Source organism: Paramormyrops kingsleyae, chromosome 3, assembly GCF_048594095.1.
Source record: "Paramormyrops kingsleyae isolate MSU_618 chromosome 3, PKINGS_0.4, whole genome shotgun sequence".
NCBI lineage: Eukaryota > Metazoa > Chordata > Actinopteri > Osteoglossiformes > Mormyridae > Paramormyrops > Paramormyrops kingsleyae.
In genome coordinates this window covers 22803419-22823083 of record NC_132799.1, presented here as the reverse complement: position 1 = coordinate 22823083, position 19665 = coordinate 22803419, and the positions used below count along the sequence as shown (strand labels likewise).

At 49.8% G+C, this 19665-nt stretch overlaps 2 protein-coding genes across 2 annotated transcripts in view; one reads left to right on the top strand and one right to left on the bottom strand.

The window, feature by feature from the left end:
• LOC111836002 (kielin cysteine rich BMP regulator) overlaps nucleotides 1–15532 on the top strand; it is a 33038-nt gene extending 17506 nt beyond the window's left edge. The window contains exons 24-52 of the mRNA XM_072709880.1: nucleotides 168–261; nucleotides 959–1132; nucleotides 1349–1431; nucleotides 2249–2342; nucleotides 2904–3086; nucleotides 3517–3687; nucleotides 3783–3959; nucleotides 4052–4134; nucleotides 4239–4329; nucleotides 4438–4520; nucleotides 5085–5258; nucleotides 5400–5579; nucleotides 6466–6730; nucleotides 6953–7032; nucleotides 7511–7604; nucleotides 7767–7940; nucleotides 8205–8287; nucleotides 9093–9213; nucleotides 9619–9701; nucleotides 9934–10033; nucleotides 10173–10261; nucleotides 10371–10473; nucleotides 10949–11091; nucleotides 11286–11458; nucleotides 11977–12088; nucleotides 12191–12292; nucleotides 12399–12563; nucleotides 12917–13217; nucleotides 13603–15532. Coding sequence (XP_072565981.1) covers nucleotides 168–261; nucleotides 959–1132; nucleotides 1349–1431; nucleotides 2249–2342; nucleotides 2904–3086; nucleotides 3517–3687; nucleotides 3783–3959; nucleotides 4052–4134; nucleotides 4239–4329; nucleotides 4438–4520; nucleotides 5085–5258; nucleotides 5400–5579; nucleotides 6466–6730; nucleotides 6953–7032; nucleotides 7511–7604; nucleotides 7767–7940; nucleotides 8205–8287; nucleotides 9093–9213; nucleotides 9619–9701; nucleotides 9934–10033; nucleotides 10173–10261; nucleotides 10371–10473; nucleotides 10949–11091; nucleotides 11286–11458; nucleotides 11977–12088; nucleotides 12191–12292; nucleotides 12399–12563; nucleotides 12917–13217; nucleotides 13603–13820 — 3993 coding nt within the window. The 3' untranslated portion in view covers nucleotides 13821–15532. The remainder of the gene's footprint in view (nucleotides 1–167; nucleotides 262–958; nucleotides 1133–1348; nucleotides 1432–2248; nucleotides 2343–2903; nucleotides 3087–3516; nucleotides 3688–3782; nucleotides 3960–4051; nucleotides 4135–4238; nucleotides 4330–4437; nucleotides 4521–5084; nucleotides 5259–5399; nucleotides 5580–6465; nucleotides 6731–6952; nucleotides 7033–7510; nucleotides 7605–7766; nucleotides 7941–8204; nucleotides 8288–9092; nucleotides 9214–9618; nucleotides 9702–9933; nucleotides 10034–10172; nucleotides 10262–10370; nucleotides 10474–10948; nucleotides 11092–11285; nucleotides 11459–11976; nucleotides 12089–12190; nucleotides 12293–12398; nucleotides 12564–12916; nucleotides 13218–13602) is intronic.
• A 2021-nt stretch (nucleotides 15533–17553) lies between these two features.
• On the bottom strand, nucleotides 17554–19270 carry atp6v1f (ATPase H+ transporting V1 subunit F). Its single transcript, XM_023796877.2, has 2 exons — nucleotides 18995–19270; nucleotides 17554–18671 (listed from the first exon to the last, which is right to left on the bottom strand). The coding sequence occupies exons 1-2, from the start codon at nucleotides 19150–19152 to the stop codon at nucleotides 18470–18472; spliced, it is 360 nt and encodes a 119-aa protein (XP_023652645.1). The 5' UTR covers nucleotides 19153–19270; the 3' UTR covers nucleotides 17554–18469.
• Between the last annotated feature and the right edge of the window lie 395 nt (nucleotides 19271–19665).

Sequence of the window (19665 nt, the reverse complement as noted above, 5' to 3'; positions counted from 1 at the left end):
CTTTTGGTTGAACAAATGCTAAACAGTGTGCTGAAAATTTTCATGATCAATATCTCAAGCTGAAGTAAAGTGCTCCCTCTTGTGGTTGAATATGAAAGTGGCCACTGAAGGGTTCTCTGAAGATGAAGATGTCGATATGCACCCCCCTCCCCCCCCTCCTCCCTCAGGATGGTACAGTGCAGTGCGTGACGGTCCAGTGCCCACGTGTGTCCTGCCCCAGCCCTCTGACTCCTCCAGGGCAGTGCTGCCCCCGGTGCCCAGGTACCCTCTCTGTACCCCCTGTGCAAAACCGCCCATCATTAACTTAAACCAGGCTGACCTGCACTGCTTCAGAGAACTGGCTCAGTGCTGTGAATGAAGCTCCGCAGTGTCCCACACAGCAAACCTTCATCCATTTTCTGTTAACTGTGAGCAGAGAAAGTGAATCTGTAATTCTGTCAGATGTGTAGCAGAACAGTTTGAATTCTAAGGTTTGTGTGTTTCTGTCTTTAAGGCAGGTAGATAAGTATAAAAGTAAATGGCCTGTTAATAAGCTCTTGTAGCACAGCACTGTGGTTACAAACCATCCTGAATCACCTGGCTGAGAGAAAGCAGTAATTACCCCTGAGTTACGGTCAAACAGGGGCGTACCTCACTCAGACCCAACAGGGATTTAATTCCATGATGTGGGGTTTGTTTCCCTGTGAGACAATATTTATCAGATTTTATGTGATATTTTTCATTTTTTATATCATGTACGTGTACAGTGTGTCCTTTAGAGCGTGTGGGGGGTGGGTTTGTCTTTGGGGAGTTTAACTCCTGATGAAGATATTGCAGGGACGGCATAACAGAAAATGTTTCCCTGGCTTTTTCTTCCTATCTTACTGTGCCGCTTGTTCTCTTCTGAAATGGTTCTGGGAGCTGTTAGCTCTGTTAAAGCCGCGCTGTCACACTCGTTTTGTTTGTGTGCATGTGGTAGGCTGTGCCTTTGAGAACCACATGTTTATGGATGGAGAGCGGTTCCCCAGTCCTGTGAACCCATGTCAGGAGTGCGTGTGTCATGGGGGGCGCCTGGACTGCGTGGACACCCCCTGCCCACGGCCGGGCTGCAGCTCCCCGCTGCCTGGAACATGCTGCCAGAACAACTGTAATGGTAAAGGCGCGGCCCACGCTCCTGCACACGCATGTACTGTGTCTGATCTGACATCACAGATCTGACCCACGAATCATTACTTGAAACTGAATCATGTTCCATTCTGCCTCTGGCTTCTCTGTTTTCTGAGGCACAGACCTTTTCTGACACAGACCTTGCGATAACACAGTTGTAATGCAACTCCAGGCCCAGAATAATGGCATCTCTGACTTTCAGGTTGCAGCTATGCGGGAAAGGAATACCCAAATGGAATGGAGTTTGCTCACCCTACGGACCACTGCCGCTCCTGCCACTGTCTCGTGAGTAATCATTCAGAGAGAATCACAGACAAGCAAAAAGACAGGCTGGCAGGGAAACAGACAGATAGGCAAAGAGATAAACAGGCAGACAGACATACAGAGAGGTAAACAGACAGGCAAAAAGACAGGCTGGCAGGGAAACAGACAGATAGGCAAAGAGATAAGCAGACAGACAGACATACAGAGAGGTAAACAGACAGGCAAAAAGACAGGCTGGCAGGGAAACAGACAGATAGGCAAAGAGATAAGCAGGCAGACAGACATACAGAGAGGTAAACAGACAGGCAAAAAGACAGGCTGGCAGGGAAACAGACAGATAGGCAAAGAGATAAACAGGCAGACATACAGAGAGGTAAACAGACAGGCAAAAAGACAGGCTGGCAGGGAAACAGACAGATAGGCAAAGAGATAAGCAGGCAGACAGACATACAGAGAGGTAAACAGACAGGCATCTTATCCAAAAATGTAAAAAGTGCTAACGTAAAAAACAAAGTGCTGAGATGATGGACTCCTGACCAAAACACAATGTAATTTAGACTGTGATGGACCCTCCCTTTGGTTGGCCAGATTTGTAACTCAGTTCCCCTAGTACAGATGGTATACATGGTATGGTATAAACACTTGGTATATACAGCACCATATACTGTAGTAAAAGAGATCTGGTTGTGTATGGGAATCTCTGTATCAGTGAAACAGCAGTTTACTCCTGAATTTCACAGATGGGTGATAATGTTAATGCTGATTGTCACTGAAATGGCCAACGGGACCATTAGTGGTAATCCGTACCTTGGACACAGACCAGGTTGTGTTTCTGCAGAACGGTAATGTGCAGTGCTTGATGAAGAGGTGCGCCCCACAGCAGTGCAGCAATCCCTACATGACCCCTGGAGAGTGCTGCCCCAAGTGTCCAGGTGTGGAACTGCAGACATCAGGGAGTTTTGTTTGTTTGCAGCATGAAGTTAAAGTGTTGAGACATACAGACAGACACACACAAAAGGGGTGTCACTGTCATTACGAGCTCTCTGTTATGTGCCAGTCTGTGTGCGATACTGACCGTGTGTGTAGTTGTGACTTACTGTGTGTGTCAGTGTGTGACCAACGGTGTGTGATAGTGGAAGTGTATGTGAGTTCCCGTGTGTGTTAGTGGCTGTTTATGATAGTGGCTGTGTGTCTTAACTGACCGTGTGTGTGGTAGTGAATGTGTTTTATTGACCATGTGTTATATTGACCATATGTGTCTGTACTCATCTGTGTGTGTTACTGACCGTGTGTGAGTGACCAGGTGTGAGTGACAGTGTGAGTCTGACCATGTCTTTGACTATCCATATGTGATGTAACTGTGTGTTACTGACTGTGTCTGTGAATGACCTTGTCTGTGACTGTCTGTGTGTGAGTTGACCGTGTGTTACTCACCGTATCTGTGAGTCACCGTGTCTGTGAGTGACTGTGTGTGTTCTTTTTCATGCCCTCAGAGCTGCCACCCCCCTGCCAGCTCTCAGGGCGCCCCCACCTGCACGGTGAGCGCTTCTACGACCCGGCTGACGCATGCCGCATCTGTATCTGCACCAATGGCTACATCAGCTGCCGTCACAAGCTCTGCAGCCCCGCCCACTGCAGCCATCCTATCCTACAGGACTGCTGTCCCACATGCGATGGTACAGAGCCCCCATTGGGCGTCGCGGGAGATAAATCACCTGTTTATACACTGTGCAGTTAAGACTCTGCACATGTCGGGTTGTCCCAGTGCATGCTGGGCCGTCTTCACAGCATGCTTTCAAAGCTCCACACTGCTGTGTCCTCCCAGCACTTTTAACTGGGTATCAGGTTTATTTCCAATGCAGCCATTATAACAAGCACAGAAAGGCACGTCCTCTTCCTGCTTTTATTTACACACGCATCTCCCTTCATACATTATTCATGAGCTGCTTATCGATTAGCCATCTATGAAAATTTTATTAAGTTTTAGATGTTTCAATGATCTGAATGCCGTGGCAGCCCAAGGAGACTGTCTGAAGTTCAACATTTTACTGTGATTCATCTCCCCCCCCCTTTGCTTTTTCTCTCAACCCCCTCCCCCACCTTCAGGCTGCTCCTTGGGTGGGGCGGAGCTCACCAACGGCGAGGTGTTCCCTGATGCCTCGGACCCATGCCGAGACTGTGTGTGCCGCGAGGGCACGGTGACCTGTGAGTCCCGGCGCTGCCCCCCCGTGGCCTGCCCCTACCCTGTGGGGGGGCACTGCTGCCAGGCTTGTGATGGTGAGCCCCCCCACCCCCAACCCTAAGGATCCTAAGGGGGTTTGGTCACTGGGGAGTTGGGGGTAGCTCCTTTGACCTTTCCCCCCTCCCCCCAGGGTGCAGCTACATTGGGACAGAGTACCTTGACGGACAGGAATTCCCTGACCCACGCGATCCTTGCAGCCGCTGCATGTGCGCCGCGGGTCACGTGACCTGCAGCCCCAAACCGTGTTACAGTGCCAGCTGTGCCCACCCTGTGACCCCACAGGGGGCGTGCTGTCCCACGTGCGAGGGTACGTCCGCGACATACTAGCTTCCCTTTGCTGTTCCGGGCATCAAGTATGTTGGAGGGGGGGGACCCTGAGCCGGTGTCTTTCCCTGATAGGCTGCCTCTATGGGGGTGTGACGTTCACTGATGGACAGTCATTCCCAGATCCTGGGCAGCAGTGCTCCGAGTGTGTTTGCAGGGTGAGTGCATTACAACCAGGATCGGTTTTGATTGGCGTCACAGAGGGACCAATCAGCTTTGCCTGCTCCGCTCAGCTAACCCCCTGAGAACCTTGTCCCCACAGGCTGGGACGGTGCAGTGTGTGAGGAGGGCGTGTCCGCCAGCCCTGTGCCCTCACCCTGCCCCTGCATCATGTGACTGCCCTGTCTGTGACGGTATGGCCCCGTTGCCTGTGTCTTGTGTCCTCTTGAGGTCATGTCTGGGGACCTCCAGGCTCACGGGTTCGTTTTAATGCTACTTGATGCAAGTTGGCTCTTTTGCAGGATGCTTTTTCCAAGGTCGTACCCTTTTGGATGGTGAAAGCTTCCCTGGGCCAAAAAGTGACTGTGAGGAGTGTAGATGCTCAGTGAGTTCATGTCTCTGCCTGTCCACCTCTGTATCCCTGTCTGTCTCTGCCTGTCCACCTCTGCATCCCTGTCTGTCTCTGGGCTGTAATGCTTTTTCCATATAGACATTTATTAGCAACGATTGCATTCATTATAGAAGAAGCTTCCGGACTTGGATTGGTTGGGATTTGATGTGTGTGTGTGTCTCTGTGTGTGTGTGTGTCTATGTGTGTGTGTGTGTGTGTGTGTGTATGTCTGTGTCTGTGTGTGTGTGTGTGTATGTCTGTGTCTGTGTGTGTGTGTGTGTGTGTATGTCTGTGTCTGTGTGTGTGTGTGTGTGTGTATGTCTGTGTGTGTATGTCTGTGTGTGTGTGTGTCTATGTGTGTGTGTGTGTGTGTGTGTATGTCTGTGTCTGTGTGTGTATGTGTGTGTGTCTGTGTGTGTGTGTCTATGTGTGTGTGTGTGTGTGTGTATGTCTGTGTGTGTATGTGTGTGTGTGTGTGTGTGTGTGTGTGTGTGTATGTCTGTGTGTATGTGTGTGTGTGTGTGTGTGTGTGTGTGTGTGTGTGTCTGTGTGCTCCAGAAAGGGGAGGTGACCTGCGGTTGGAGACCGTGCCCCAAGGCGAGCTGCCCTCACCCTGAAACTGGCCCCTGCTCCTGCCCCCTGTGTGGGGGCTGCAGTTTTCACGGCCGCTCCTGCTCCAATGGTGAACGATTCCCACACCCTGAGGACAAGTGTCAGCTCTGTGTCTGTCTGGTAGGCATTTGTTTCTGTGATTCTCCTGCTGAAATGTAAATCTTGTCAGTTCATAAGTACATTTACTGTCAGATGCATTTCCTCTGATAAAAATGTAATAGTTTCAAGATATTTTTTGCGTTCTGTGGCTGTGGTCTTCAGAACGGCGGTGTCTCTTGCATGCCGGTGTCCTGCCCCCCCGTGCCCTGCCGCGACGTGGCCCCCCCGCCCGGTGAGTGCTGCCCGGTCTGCCTGGGCTCCTGCCTCCACCTGGGCCAGCTGTATGAAAGCGGCTCCACCTTCGAGTCCCTTGCTGACGGCTGCTCCTCCTGCACCTGCCTGGTCAGTGTGGCCACCAGGGGTCACCTTGCAACCTACAGAACAAATCCCTACCTGTCTGTCTGTGTCTGTCTGTATCGGTGTCTGTCTGTATCTGTGTCAACTCAGGCCTGTGTCTGTCCGTGTGTCTGCCTGTGCCTGTCCATGTGTGTTTATTCAGGCCTGTGCCTGTCCGTGTGTCTGCCTGTGCCTGTCCCTGTGTGTTTATTCAGGCCTGTGCCTGTCCGTGTGTCTGCCTGTGCCTGTCCATGTGTGTTTATTCAGGCCTGTGCCTGTCCGTGTGTCTGCCTATGCCTGTCCCTGTGTGTTTATTCAGGCCTGTGCCTGTCCGTGTGTCTGCCTGTGCCTGTCCATGTGTGTTTATTCAGGCCTGTGCCTGTCCGTGTGTCTGCCTGTGCCAGTCTTTGCCTGTCCATGTGTGTTTGTTCAGGCCTGTGCCTATCCGTGTGTCTGCCTGTGCCTGTCCGTGTGTCTGCCTGTGCCAGTCTTTGCCTGTCCATGTGTGTTTGTTCAGGCCTGTGCCTATCCGTGTGTCTGCCTGTGCCTGTCCTTGTGTCTGCCTGTGCCAGTCTTTGCCTGTCCATGTGTGACTGTTCAGGCCTGTGTATGCTTGTTCAGGCCTATGCCCATCTGTATGCGTCTGTTTGTTCAGGTCTGTGCCCATCTGTCTGTGCCTGTCTATTTATGCCCATGCCAGTCTGTGTCTGTCTGTACTCGTCTGCCTGTGTCTGTCTGTGCCTCTCTTTCTATGCCTGTCTGTTCTGGCCTGTGCCTGTCTGTGCTCGTTTGTGTGTGTCTGCATGTGCCTGTCTGTGTCTGTCTGTGCCTGTCGGTTCAGACCTGTGCCTGTCTGCTAACACCCTCTCTGCCCTCCCCATCCCCGATTCAGAACAAGGTGGTGACGTGCCTCCGGAGGCCCTGCCCACGGCAGTGCTCCCACCCAGTGCCCTCTGCTAGCTGCTGCCCATCCTGCGACTCCTGTCACTATGAGGGCATGATCCATGCCCACCTTGCGACTTTCAGCCCGGCCTCCAGTCCATGCCAGCGCTGCAGCTGTATACTGGGCAGTGTGAGCTGCATCCCTGGGGTGTGCCCCCCCCCATCATGCCCCCACCCCATCACCGTGCCTGGAGAGTGTTGCCCCAAATGCCCAGGTGTGTCTCCTAATTGGAGAAGTGACCTCTCTGACTCTGTGGTGAGGTTCCAGTGTACAATGGTAATGCAGTGCAGTGCCCAGTGCGGGTAGTGCTGTGCCTCTCTTCAATGCATGGTGTCTCCCCGCTGATTAACTTAATGGCAGATTAGTGGTTGAGAGGGGGGGGCATGGGTTTTCTGTCTTTGATGATTCGAATGCGCTTCCCCTCCCCCCGCCACAGTGTGCAGCCATCAGGGGGCAGAGTACAGAGAGGGAGCTCGTTGGCTGTCGAAGGCGGACTGCCAGGATTGTGTCTGTGTGGTAAGACTCTCCTTCCTGTTAGACGACTGAGAAGCTAGAGTGAGGACTGGGCTCACAGCCGCTGCCTCTGTGCCTGTCTGTGTGAGTCTGTGCCTGTCTGTGTGAGTCTGCGTGAGTCTGTGCCCGTCTGTGTGAGTCTGTGCCTGTCTGTGTGAGTCTACGTGAGTCTGTGCCTATCTGTGTGAGTCTGTGCCTGTCTGTGTGAGTCTACGTGAGTCTGTGCCCATCTGTGTGAGTCTGTGCCCATCTGTGTGAGTCTGTGCCTGTCTGTGTGAGTCTGTGCCTGTCTGTGTGAGTCTGTGCCTTTCTGGATCCTAGTTGACTTTCCCTATGTCTAAAGTGGCCAAAGACAGACAGCAGAGGGCAGCAGAGGGCAGGCAGTGCCCCTGTGTACCGAATTAATGGGACAGAGTGCTAAGACCTGTAGGGGGATCCTAAGCTATACTGCTGGGAATCAGCTGTTCTGCCTGTTTTCCAGGGTGGCGAGGTGCTGTGTGCACCCCCCTCGTGCCCCCAGCTGACTTGTGTGCACCAGGTGATGGATGAGGGATCCTGCTGCCCGCGTTGTCGAGGTACAATGTCACAGCTCCAGCTGTCACAGAGGTTTAAGATAAAATCTCAAGAATCTCGTTTTGCTCAGTACAGTAGTAAATGAGAGATGCTTTCAGTTAAGAGGCCTTCATCTCCATGACCATTGTTACATGCTGGCTTTGCCGTTGGGTCGCCCCCTGCAGGTTGTGTCTATAACGGAGAGACGCACGCGGATGGCAGCACCTGGTTTGCCTCTAGTGCTCCCTGCATGTCCTGCATGTGCCTGGACGGTGTTACCACATGCTCCGAGGTGCGCTGCGTGTCCCCCTGCGTGACGCAGGTGCTTGTCCCCGGGGAGTGCTGTCCCCTATGTGCAGGTGTGTCACAGCGCCCCCTACCTCTGAAACACTCAGCATTGACAGAAGCAAACAAACAGATACCAGCTTTACTGTCACTGTGCACATGAGGCAGCAGGAGTCATTCGTACAGTAGTAAAAAAGGCACGCTGAGATTCAAAGAACAGACTTTATTTTAATCACATGGCAGCTTCCACAGGTGATAATATCCAGGCTTCCAGAGGAGGGCCAGCTCAGAGCCTCTCTGATTAGGGGAAAGTTTAATCCCCAATCTGCTTCCCATAGACTGTCTCTACAACGGCCACACATACAGCCCAGGAGAGAGCTTCCACCTGACTGATGACCCCTGTCAGATCTGTACTTGCGAGGTGGGTCTCACACACACAGGTTTTAGTGGTAAGGGGACAGAAGGGCATTGCTCCAGGGTCCAGTGGTGACATCACTCTGCCGAGGCTGAGATTTGAACCTGTGACCCCAGGGGTGTTAGCTGCCCTTCTACTGTGCTCTGACCTGAAAGCCATTTCAAATCATCTCTTACTTTGATGTGGATCCTTTTATCTGAGGTTGAGGGAGGTTGGAGGTAATAATAATAATAATAATAATAATAATAATAATAATAATAATAATAATTATAATTATAATAATAATAATAATAATAATAATAGATACTTTATTGATCCTCGTGGGGAAATTATCTTTACACCTCTCTCAGCTTGTACAGTAAGTTGTCTGCGAAGGGCAGCCACCCATAGTGGCGCCCAGGGAGCTGGGGGTTCAGGGCATCATCATTTATGTTGGGGAGCTTCAGACCCTCTGAACTCCTATGGGACAAAGGCTTGTGCTTCAAGATGGTCCCTCTTTCCACAGTCGATGGAGATTTGGAGCCTCCTCTGGCCCTCCTGTCTGTCCTTCTAGGGCTTATGGCAGCTATTGAATGGGAGTAGAGCATGTTTGAGAGGTTTAGAGTTCAGAGGATGACCTGAGGAGGCGCAGAGACCTGATGATATGACAGTTTACTAAAGTTCTTCCAGCTCTGGCTGTCCTGCTCCTAAAGAATCATGTCTTTGTGTTTATGGATGAAAAGAACATCAATCAGGCAGGTCCTATGTGTGAGAATGTCCATTGGTCAGGATAAAAATGAACTGAATTCAAAGACTGTGTCTCTGTGTGCAGGTCCTGCCCGATGGTATGCAGCACCTGCACTGTTACAGAAAGCTCTGTCCCAGCCTGGTGGACTGTCCCAAGAGCAACATCCTGTTCTCCGGCCCAGATCTCTGCTGTCCTGTCTGCGCCCGTTAGTACTGAGCTTGTTCTGTTGCATACCGTCCTCTGGCCTTTCGCCCTCTATCAGAGACCCTGAGTAACTACGCCCTCTATTACATCCCCTGAGTAATTACACCCTCTTTCAGAGCCCCCTAGTAACTGTGCCATCTGTCAGAGCCCCTGAGTAACAGTGCAATCTGTCAGAGCAACTGAGTAACTGTGCCCTCTGTCAGGGGCCCCGAGTAACTGTGTCCTCTGTCATAGCTCCCGAGTAACTGTGTCATCTGTCAGAGCGACTGAGTAACTGTTCCCTCTGTCAGAGCCCCTGAGTAACTGCGCCAACTGTCAGAGCCCCTTAGTAACTGTGCCCTCTGTCAGAGCGACTGAGTAACTGTGCCCTCTGTCAGAGCCCCTGAGTAACTGTTCCCTCTGTCAGAGCCCCTGAGTAACTGCACCATCAGCCTTGGGGGCAGTGAGATCCATGCCACCGATGACCCTTGCTACAGCTGCCATTGTAAGGTAAGGGACCCTGCCCACACCCACCCAATGCACCCCCTATAGGTGTGCCATCATCTTGTCGAGCAGGATCTTCTGATGCTCTTCTATGGACCCAAAGGGCTCCCAGCCCGGTCCTGGTTGGTCACTTATCAGAAAGCGCTGCTGACCCCAATGAGTCCAATCTGGCTGCCTCTTACCAGGCGGGCTTTGCTGTCTGTGAATAGCCTGGCTGACTCCTGTCTCCCCCTGGAAGGACCTGACCTGGACCTGCACCCACCGGGGCTGCCTGCCCCTTAGCTGCCCCCCCGCGGAGCAGTTCACCCCTCACGATGCCTGCTGCCCTGTCTGCCAGGGTACGGAGCACGTCCATATACAGGCCGGGCACAGAGAGAACATTCTAGAGGTTGCCTGAGAGAGACAGACATGAATGGTTCAAGCCAGACGGGTGCCCACCCCCTGGATCTTTGCAAGTGATGGATCCGTGTCTTGCAGAGTGTGTCATCGAGAGTGAGAATCGGCGTGTTGAAAGTGGAGTGAGATGGACAGACAGCGCGGACGAGTGTGTCACATGTGCCTGTAACGTGAGTGGCAGTCAAGACCCCCCACCAACTGTCATGTGACCCACTCCACCATGTACCAGTGACTATCTGGCTGCTTAATCATCACATTCCCACCTCCTGGCCCCTGCAGCTGGGATACATTGAGTGCAGCATCGAGGAATGTGCCCCCGCCATCTGCCAGGATGGATTTGTCAAGGTGAAGACTGCTGGCAAGTGCTGCTATGAATGCCAAGGTACGGACACGGCCGCCGGAGTGTGGTGACCCTGCGTAACACGTCCCCAAGCAGCCACGAGCCCCCTGGGGTGATGTGCTGCTATGAATGCCAAGGTATGTGCACGGCCGCCAGAGTGTGGTGACCCTGTGTAACACGGTCCCCAAGCAGCCGCCGGAGTGTGGTGACCCTGCGTAACACGGTCCCCAAGCAGCCGTGAGCCCCCTGGGGTGATGTGCTGCTATGAATGCCAAGGTATGGGCACGGCTGCCCGTAAATTCCCAAAACACGAGAATCGAGCATTTGTAGAAGCTCAGGTGTGAGATTGTGAAAGATTTTATAACTGATTTTATATCTATCTGTGTTCACGTCTGTGACTGTCAATGTGTCTGTGTATTTGTTGTATGTTTGTGCTTTGTGCTTGTCTGTCTGTCTGTGCTTTTCTGTGTGTGTCTGTGCCTGTCTGTCTGTGCCTTTCTGTGTCTGTCTGTGTCAGACCCCAAAGTCTCCTGCACCTACCAGGGCGTCATCTTCCTGTCCAACGAACACTGGCAGGTGGACGAGTGCACAAGCTGCACCTGCGTGTCAGGGGAGGTGCACTGCCGGACGGAGCGCTGCCCTCCTACACCCTGTGCCGCAGTGCGTTTCCCGCTGTCTACGATACCCCACACAGCACCATTCCTGTAAACACTGGCATCAGGACTGTAACCCTTCGCAGCCTGAATGTGGCCCTGGGCATTGTGGGCAAACAGCCACAGGAAGGAGTCGCTTTTGCATAGACTTGTCTCCTCATCAGCCTCCTCTTCCTCCTGCTTCCCCTCCCTGCACACCAGGATGAAACCCCGGCTCTCATCCCCGGAATGTGCTGCCCACACTGCATACCAAGGCCAGCAACCTGCGTAGCGTTTGGGGATCCCCACTACCGCACTTTTGATGGGAAGATGGTCAACTTCCAGGGGGCATGCACCTATGTGCTGGCAGAGGACTGTGAGGGAGGAGACTTCAGGTGAGGAGGTATCTTAATTCTGTATCTCCATCCTCTCTCTCCATCCTCTACCTCCATCCTGTATCTTCATCTTGAATTTTCATCCTGTATCTCACCCTCGGCTTCCATCCTCTACCTCCAAATTCTGCTTTCTTTCTGTATCTCCATCTTCTACCTTCATTTTGTACCCCCATCCTATGCCTACATCATATATCTCCACCCTGTACCTCCATCCTCATAGGCAAACTGTGAAAATATGGATGGACTTCCTTCTCAGCATGTGAAAGCTGTTTCCTGTGAGAAGTTTTCTGCAGTATTCCTAAGCTGCCCCGGGTTCGAGTCCGATCCTTCCTGTGTGTACATTTTGGATTTAGTGGTTTCATGAGGGCTGTGTAATTGCCCTCCAGAGGAGAGGAAGACAGGGGTTTCCTCCTTAACTGCAGGTTCTCCTGCAGTGAATTCTGGGCATGTCTTGTTATGTAACTGCCACTTCAGATCAGAGTAGAGAGCAGATCTTAATCCCCTTTGGGGGTCCACAGCATTCACGTCACCAATGAGGACCGGGGCCGCACGGGAGTGTCCTGGACTAAAGAAGTCACAGTCTTCATCGCTGATATCGTGGTCCAGCTTCTGCAGGACTGGGTTGTCATGGTAATGCCCTTGCTGACCCCGAAGCCTCATTTTCTCCCAGTGCTGTACTTCCAGCTGCTGTATGCCAGAAATGAATCCATCCGAGGCCTTTATTTTCCACAGGTCGATGATCAGACTGTGACCTTGCCATTCCTCAGGGAGCCTTATGTCTACGTGGAACGCAAGACCAGTACCATCTTGCTGAACACTAACATTGGAATGAAGGTGCCCTTGTCGTTTCGCAGACCCCCTGTTATCAGGATGTGGACAGTCTCTCCTCATTTTCTTCTTCAGTTTCCCTTATCCTGGGGAGGGGGGTTCTCTCTCTCAGGTGTTGTGGAACAGTAGAGGGCACATAGAGGTCAGTGTCCCGGGAACATACAAGAGCAACGTGTGCGGCCTGTGCGGCAACTTCAACAACTACCCCCAGGATGACATGCGGCTCCGGAGTGGGCAAATGGCAGCAAGCGAGGCAGTATTCGGGAACAGCTGGAAGGTGAGGGGGAAGGGGGGGTTCTCAAGAGGAACAGGCAGGAAACCCTGGGATGCTCCGGGAATCCTGGAGCAGTCTGTGGTAGAAAGGTTGGGAGACCCCAGGATGCTCCGGGGATTGTGGAGAAGTCTGTGGTAGAAAGGTTGGGAGACCCCAGGATGCTCCGGGGATTGTGGGGAAGTCTGTGGTAGAAAGGTTGGGAGACCCCAGGATGCTCCGGGGATTGTGGAGAAGTCTGAGGTGGAAAGGGCAGGAATGTGTTTGATTACCTGGGACATTATTAACACTGAAATGCATCTAATGCCTCAGGACCTGTAAACATTTCCTCTGATGTTAATGGACTTCCCACCTGACAGGTCCATAGCAGTAATGGCACAGTGACTCACTGCCATGATGGGCAGGACACGGACCCTTGCAAGGAGGCCGGCTATGCAGCACGCAAGGTGGCCAACGCACGCTGTGGTGTACTCAAGTCAGCTGAGTTTGAGCTGTGCCACCGGGTGGTGCCGCCTGAGATGTTCTATGCCGCCTGCGTGTACGACCTGTGCGCCTGTGGGTCCAATGTGGAGGAGTGCCTGTGTGACGTATTGGGGGCGTATGCTGCTGAATGCCGGCAAGCTGGCGTGCTCCTGCGTTGGAGGTCCCCCACACTGTGTGGTAGGCTCAACGCTCTCCTCTCCTGTTACATATGGGGGGGGGGAGGAGGGACCAGGCTCTGCTTGGTCAGGTCACCTAGTGTTCTGTCTTTCAAAGTCAAGAATCCATTATTGTCATCTTCAACTGTATCATGCATGGGTTACACACTGAGATCGTTCATCATAATACATCCATCCATCCATCCATTCTCTGAAACCTCTTATCCTGGTCAGGGTCACGGAGAGTCTGGAAATCTGGAATTGGGCCCAGTTAGAAGCAGAGCCATTGACAGGCTTGGAGTCAGGGACATTATGATTTAAGGCCGTTAAACATATTCAGTGAGGTCACCTGATTGGCTGGTAATTTTGATCGATTGAGTCGTGAGCCTGTCCCATGTCTTCCCCAGCGGTGGGCTGCCCTCTGGACCGTGGCTTTGTCTTTGACGAGTGTGGCCCCCCCTGCCCGAAGACCTGCTTCAATAAGGACGTGCCCCTGGGGGTTATCGAGTCGCACTGCTTCAAGCCATGTGTGCCAGGGTGCCAGTGTCCAGCCGGGCTCTTGGAGCATGAGTCGCACTGCATCGCTCCCGAGGCCTGTCCCAAGATCATCTACGGCAACTCATGAGGGACAAACTGAGCGGCCCAGAGCACAACTGATGTGCTCAGTGTTTACATTTTGGAGCAGTTTTTAAGTACTACCCACAAGTAATCGATGTGCCTTTATCTTAATGTTTTATAAGCATTTTTGGACAAGCGTACATGTCTCTCCTGGGAGTGGTTCTGCTTTTCCGGCAAGCCGTGTGAGCCGGGATTCAGAGCTGGGATCTTTCTGGAGAATATGATCACTGGGAATTTCACAACGAACCCCTGAAGTGTGGAAAGGAAACACTAGAGCAGAATCACGATACCAGCACAAGAGCACAGTTTCCTGGGTCACACAGAAAAGCACAGCTTCACGTTTCAGGCAGAAGAGTTCAGATTCCTGGCTCATGCAAAAGAGCACAGCTTCCTGGCTCACAGAGCAGCACAGCTTCCCGTCTCAGGCAGAAAAGCACAGATTCCTGGCTCATGCGAAAGAGCACAGCTTCCTGGGTTGCGCAGAAGCACACAGCTTCCTGCCTCACGCAGCATGGCACAGCTTCCTGGCTCATGCAGAAGAGCACAGCTTCCTGGCTCATGCAGAAGAGCACAGCTTCCTGGCTCATGCACAACAGCGCAGCTTCCTGGATTACACACAACAGCACAGCTTCCTGAATTACACACAACAGCACAGCTTCCTGCCTCACGCAGCACAGCACACCTTCCTGTCTCACACACAGCAGCACAGCTTCCTGGCTCACGCAGAAGAGCACAGCTTCAAGGTTCATGCAGAACAGTACAGCTTCCTCGCTCATGCAGAACAGCACAGCTTCCTGCCTCACGCAGCACAGCACACCTTCCTGTCTCACACACAGCAGCACTGCTTCCTGGCTCACGCAGAAGAGCACAGCTTCCTGGCTCACACAGAAGAGCACAGCTTCAAGGTTAATGCAGAACAGTACAGCTTCCTCGCTCATGCAGAACAGCACAGCTTCCTGGCTCATGCTCTGTGCCCATTTGTGTTTAATGACATGTTATGGGAATAAAATGTGAGTTCTCTGGAAGGGACCATAGTTGGAGCGGCTCAGGGCGAGCGGCTGTGAGGGTCCACGAACTGCTGAGTTTTGGAGTGAAAGCTGATCGTACTGGAGGTGATAGGCGAGGCCCTCTGCTGTTTGAGACATGTGGCAAGTATGCCAGGAGTGGTGATAATGAGGGCGTAATGCTCGCAGCGTGCTGTGGGAAAGGCGTATGAGGTAATCACCCCTGTGATCAGCATGTACAAATCTGTATTTATTTTCACGTTGCTAAGTTTGTTATGCATTCTAGAATATTCTGTTTGATGCCGGCTGGGGAACGTGGGTGTTTTGAAGATGCTTTTCTTGTTCAGTCTGAGATGGGATGCAGCCAAAGATGGGAGGTAGACAGCTCAGTCTTCGATGAGTCCAAGCGCCATTAAGGTGCTGGTCGCTCCCTGTACTGAATGAGTATAACATGGTATGAGTGAGTATAATAAGACGTAAATGGGGATAACGGCATAATTTGTTAATGACCACTGAAGAGTCACTGTTCCATCCGGAGGGTGGTAACAGCCGGCCATGTGTCACTTTGGAAGCAGGTCACCACTGCCTTGAGAACAGGGAACACCTTATTTTACATTGTGCTTTGCCTTTTGACTCGTGCATATCTGTTTCTTTTATTGTTGACTATATATATTTGTGTAATTTTTACTTGGATCAATAAATCTTTCCCTCTTAATATCATGCAACTGCAGTATTTTACTTAGTGTTTTAAAAATTTGTTTGCTTCTGAATTTACACCAAAAATAGTTTTTCTGTAATTGTGCCATAATTTTGTGACATTTATGACCAGATATGACCAGATTCAATGTGATAAAAACCTTAAAATTTTTACTTTCTGGGGAATTTTTTTTGATCCCCAAAAAGTTAACCTCAGTTTTGTAAAAATAAAAAGTGTGTGTGTGTATGAAAGAGAGAAAAATACAGTGTGTGTATGTGTGAGACTGTTACTGTGTGTATGTTTGTGAGACTGTGTGTCTGTTGTGTTTGTCTGCGAAACTGTGTGAGACTGTGTTTGTCTGTGAGACTTTGTGTGTGTGTGTTAGAGACTGTGTGTCTGTGCCTGTGTGTACAAGACCTATAATTATTTTTTTTCAAAGTCCTTTTCACACTAAAACGAGACGATAATTAAATAAAAATGATTTCGCGAGACATAAGACTATGACGAAGAGTACTGACAATTTCGTCAACGAATAAAAACGAGACAAAAGCCTGTACTATTTAGTGAGATAAAAGCTACGTTACACTTCCTGCAGCCACTTACAGCGCTGGCTTAAAGCGATGCATTCTGGTCCCGACGCAATGCACCGTGGTAAAAAAATTTTGTCCGACTTCAGACGGCGATGCAAAACGTCACCACGCGTCACCATGTCACATGGTTCAAAAACCTCGCGAGAGCAAGAGGACAAGCCCGATCATACAGCACCTTTCAGCCGGCCGCATAAACTGGAACCGCCTCCGTGACGCAGGTTTTTAAAATGTTTTGTATAAAAATAACATTACTTTATACAGTTATTTAAAAGCGTAAACTTTAACGAACATAAAATCACCAATAAACTATGTTTATTTATCCAACATATTATAAAATACATACTGCGTTTGAAAACTCCAGCTGTACGGTTTCAAGTGCTAGATTCTCTGCTGTTAACACTAATACCACATTAGTGCAAACAAAAGGGCTGCAAACGCCGAAGTACGTTTTGCGTTGAGGTTATTCAAATCACGGTCCTCGAGGTCCGAGCACTGCTGGTTTTCCAGCCTTCCTTTACCTGTCAGTCAGGTGTGAAGCCTCTGACCATTCAGAATCAGTAATTATTAAACTAACTACCTGGGAGAACTGAAAACAAGGCCTGGATTTGGAATCGAGGCCCAGATTTGAAGAGCGCTGCCCTGCAGACTAAAGTAATATAACTGTTACATAGACATGTATATGTGTGTGCATGTGTTTGCAGATTTAAACCCCCTGTTGGTTTAATTAGTTTTCAAGAGTTTCAAGAGATAATTAGTTTAAATATTCAGAAAATACTAAGGCTGTTAAATTATTACATATCTGTGAATATTTTAATATAGACTCTTAGTTTGTGCCTGTAATGCTCCTTTGCATTCTTCTCTCTTGTGCCCTCTGGGTATTGTTTATAGGTTGTATTCACTCTTCTGTTCAACTGTTCAAGAAAAAAAAATATGCTGCCAAAAGTCTGGGCTAAATGTAAGTGAATGAAGATGAAGTCCATTTAAATTGGGGTAGCTTAAACCCGACAAGAAATCTGGCTAAGCATGAAATCCGGCTTTGAGAATCGTGATTCTGGCCGTTTCGAACGTTTCCAAATATTGGTTGTTTCAAATGTATCGAAACTCTTTTGATGATTCGAAATTGCCACCTATAGATATTTGTTAGACTGGCTGGTATGTCATGTTATTTACCTTAGCTCAACCCCCCCCCCCCCCACACACACACACACACTCACTCTTTATGATCTGATACCGATTCATTGTGTTCTACTGCCACTTTGAATGACGATTATTACATGGCATCTAATGCTTAAATGCTACAGCATGTCTGGAAGCAGCCACTGCATATATTACGAATAAAATGGCCAGCTTACATGCACAGTCCCTTCCTTTATTCATCATTGGCAGTAACTATTAGCTGTGATTCACACAAGCAGTGATTCTCTCAAAGCTACTTAAAAAAAATCTCAATGCATAATAAACCCATCATATTTATGGAGAAAATGTTCTACAAGATTACAAATATTGCAATTTAAAGTCACACACAAGAAAAAGTATGATTGGAATAAACTTCAGGTTTCACTAGTATGTTATTTCAATATTTCTGTGAAGATTCAACAGTTCATCACACTGCACCAAAGAACAAAGTATCCTATATAATATATAAATATATTCCAGTTACAAATTGCAACATAAAACAGAATTCTGTTGCTTGATTAAATTAAAATACTCCACTGATACATGTATGCATTTTTAATCACAGGAGACACACATGCTTCCTCAGAACATTTCCATCCCTGAAGCATGGCCAGTCTAGTCACATGACTCACTGTCACATGACTCATAATTCTACAGTTAAGTATAGAGTTTATTCTTGCTGATTTTCGAGTTCAGGATTTCCAGGTACTCACAAACATTTTAATTAAAACCTGACTGCAGTGAGTTTACTGCTCTCCATATTCAGCTCCTTTTAATGAACCAAAAAAAGTACCACGAATGTCACATGTGTAAGATGGGGTCCCATATCCCATAATGCCACTTGGGTTTTGCAACTGTGCAAAATTTACTGACTGCCAAGTGTATAACCTTCCCCTTGAGTGTCCCTGTGAAAGTGAGGTGACATTAAATACAATTATACACATAAATATATCTGTAAGTGTGACTGGACTTCCTCTAACATTACATCTACAAGCACACTGGCTAAAAACATGCTAACTATAGAACAGCCACATAAACTACACATCTGACTGTGAATAGCTGTGCGCAAAACAAGGTCTCCCACCTTTCCCAACATGAAATGACACCCTGAAAACCAAAACACAGAATCAAACGGCTATCCTGGGACTGGGGGCAGAGGAAACCTGCTGCAGCCTGCGAAGCAGCAGCCCTATCGGAAGTCCTCTGCCGAGAACATGCCCTTGGCCCTGCGCAGGATGGAGTCCTTGGAGGCGTCGTAGGGGTGCTCCTTGGACGGGATCTCCAGGACGGCGGGGATGGACAACATGTGGCCATCTATTGCATGCCGGATCATCTCAGCTATGAACTGGTTGATGAGGATGATGCCGATGTCGTCGCGGGCCAGGAAGCTCCTGCGGAGGTGCACCACAGACACAACGCAATTTTCTGAATGTATTAGCTTCTCAAAAACATGTGAGGAGTACAGGTATCACACGTTGGACTCGATTTGCCATAACGAACTGCAATCACGGTAGCTCATAACACACATTTCTTCCTTCTTAAAATCGCATGTCAATACAATGAATTTAACATTCAGATCATTTATCCCGAAGTGGAGTTTTTGTGTTGCAGTAGCGATTCACATAAATGAAAGAAGCACACAGACACAACTGGTACCGCACGCAAAAATACGCCAATTAACGTAGCTGGAGGATCGTTTTCTTTTCGGACTCACTTGAAGGTCTCCTCTATCTCGGTGATGCTGGTGTCCTTCTCCACCACCAGGAAGTTGGGCTTGCGGTTCTTATTCAGCTCCCCGACGCCCCCTAATAAAAACCCCGTACATGTGTCCTCATCGCCGATAACGGCGATTAATTTACCCCGTCCGGCCATACTACGTTTCAACCAATATCTACTCACTCCACCAACACAAACTGAATCAGCAGCAAGATGACAGCGGTGCTGAGTGTCAGCTGACTCGCGTGGCTGCTTCCGGTCACATGATTCCCCGCGATTGCTTCTGGTCACATGACTCGCTGTTACTGTTTCTGGTCTTATGACCTCGCGTCACCCAAGCCGGCTCCGTAATCTTTAGTTTACCCATTAACAGCCCATGCATACAGTCAGAATTCTTTTATTCATTTAATACGATAGATACAAGGGATTTGTTTTGGTATTGATGGCGGCATGACGTATATGAGTGTTTGTCAGCCTATACTTTTATCAGGTATTCGGTGTTCTTGATTGTTTCATTAAGGTGTGCTGAATCTGACCTGTGCTCTGTCTCCATCAGTGGCTGCTGAAGGGGCTCACCTACAGCATCCCTGGAAGGAGACAGGTGTTGATGAAGAACTGCAGTTCGAAAACGCCATAAATGGTATTGTGTCCGGCAGCGTCTGGTGCATA

Bases quoted from the DNA above. Each gene is read 5' to 3' on its own strand.
- atp6v1f (XM_023796877.2), bottom strand. From the start codon at position 19,152: ATGGCCGGACGGGGTAAATTAATCGCCGTTATCGGCGATGAGGACACA. The intron at 18,672-18,994 runs GTGAGTCCGAAA...GCACCTCCGCAG, and splicing joins GAGATAGAGGAGACCTTCAA to GAGCTTCCTGGCCCGCGACG.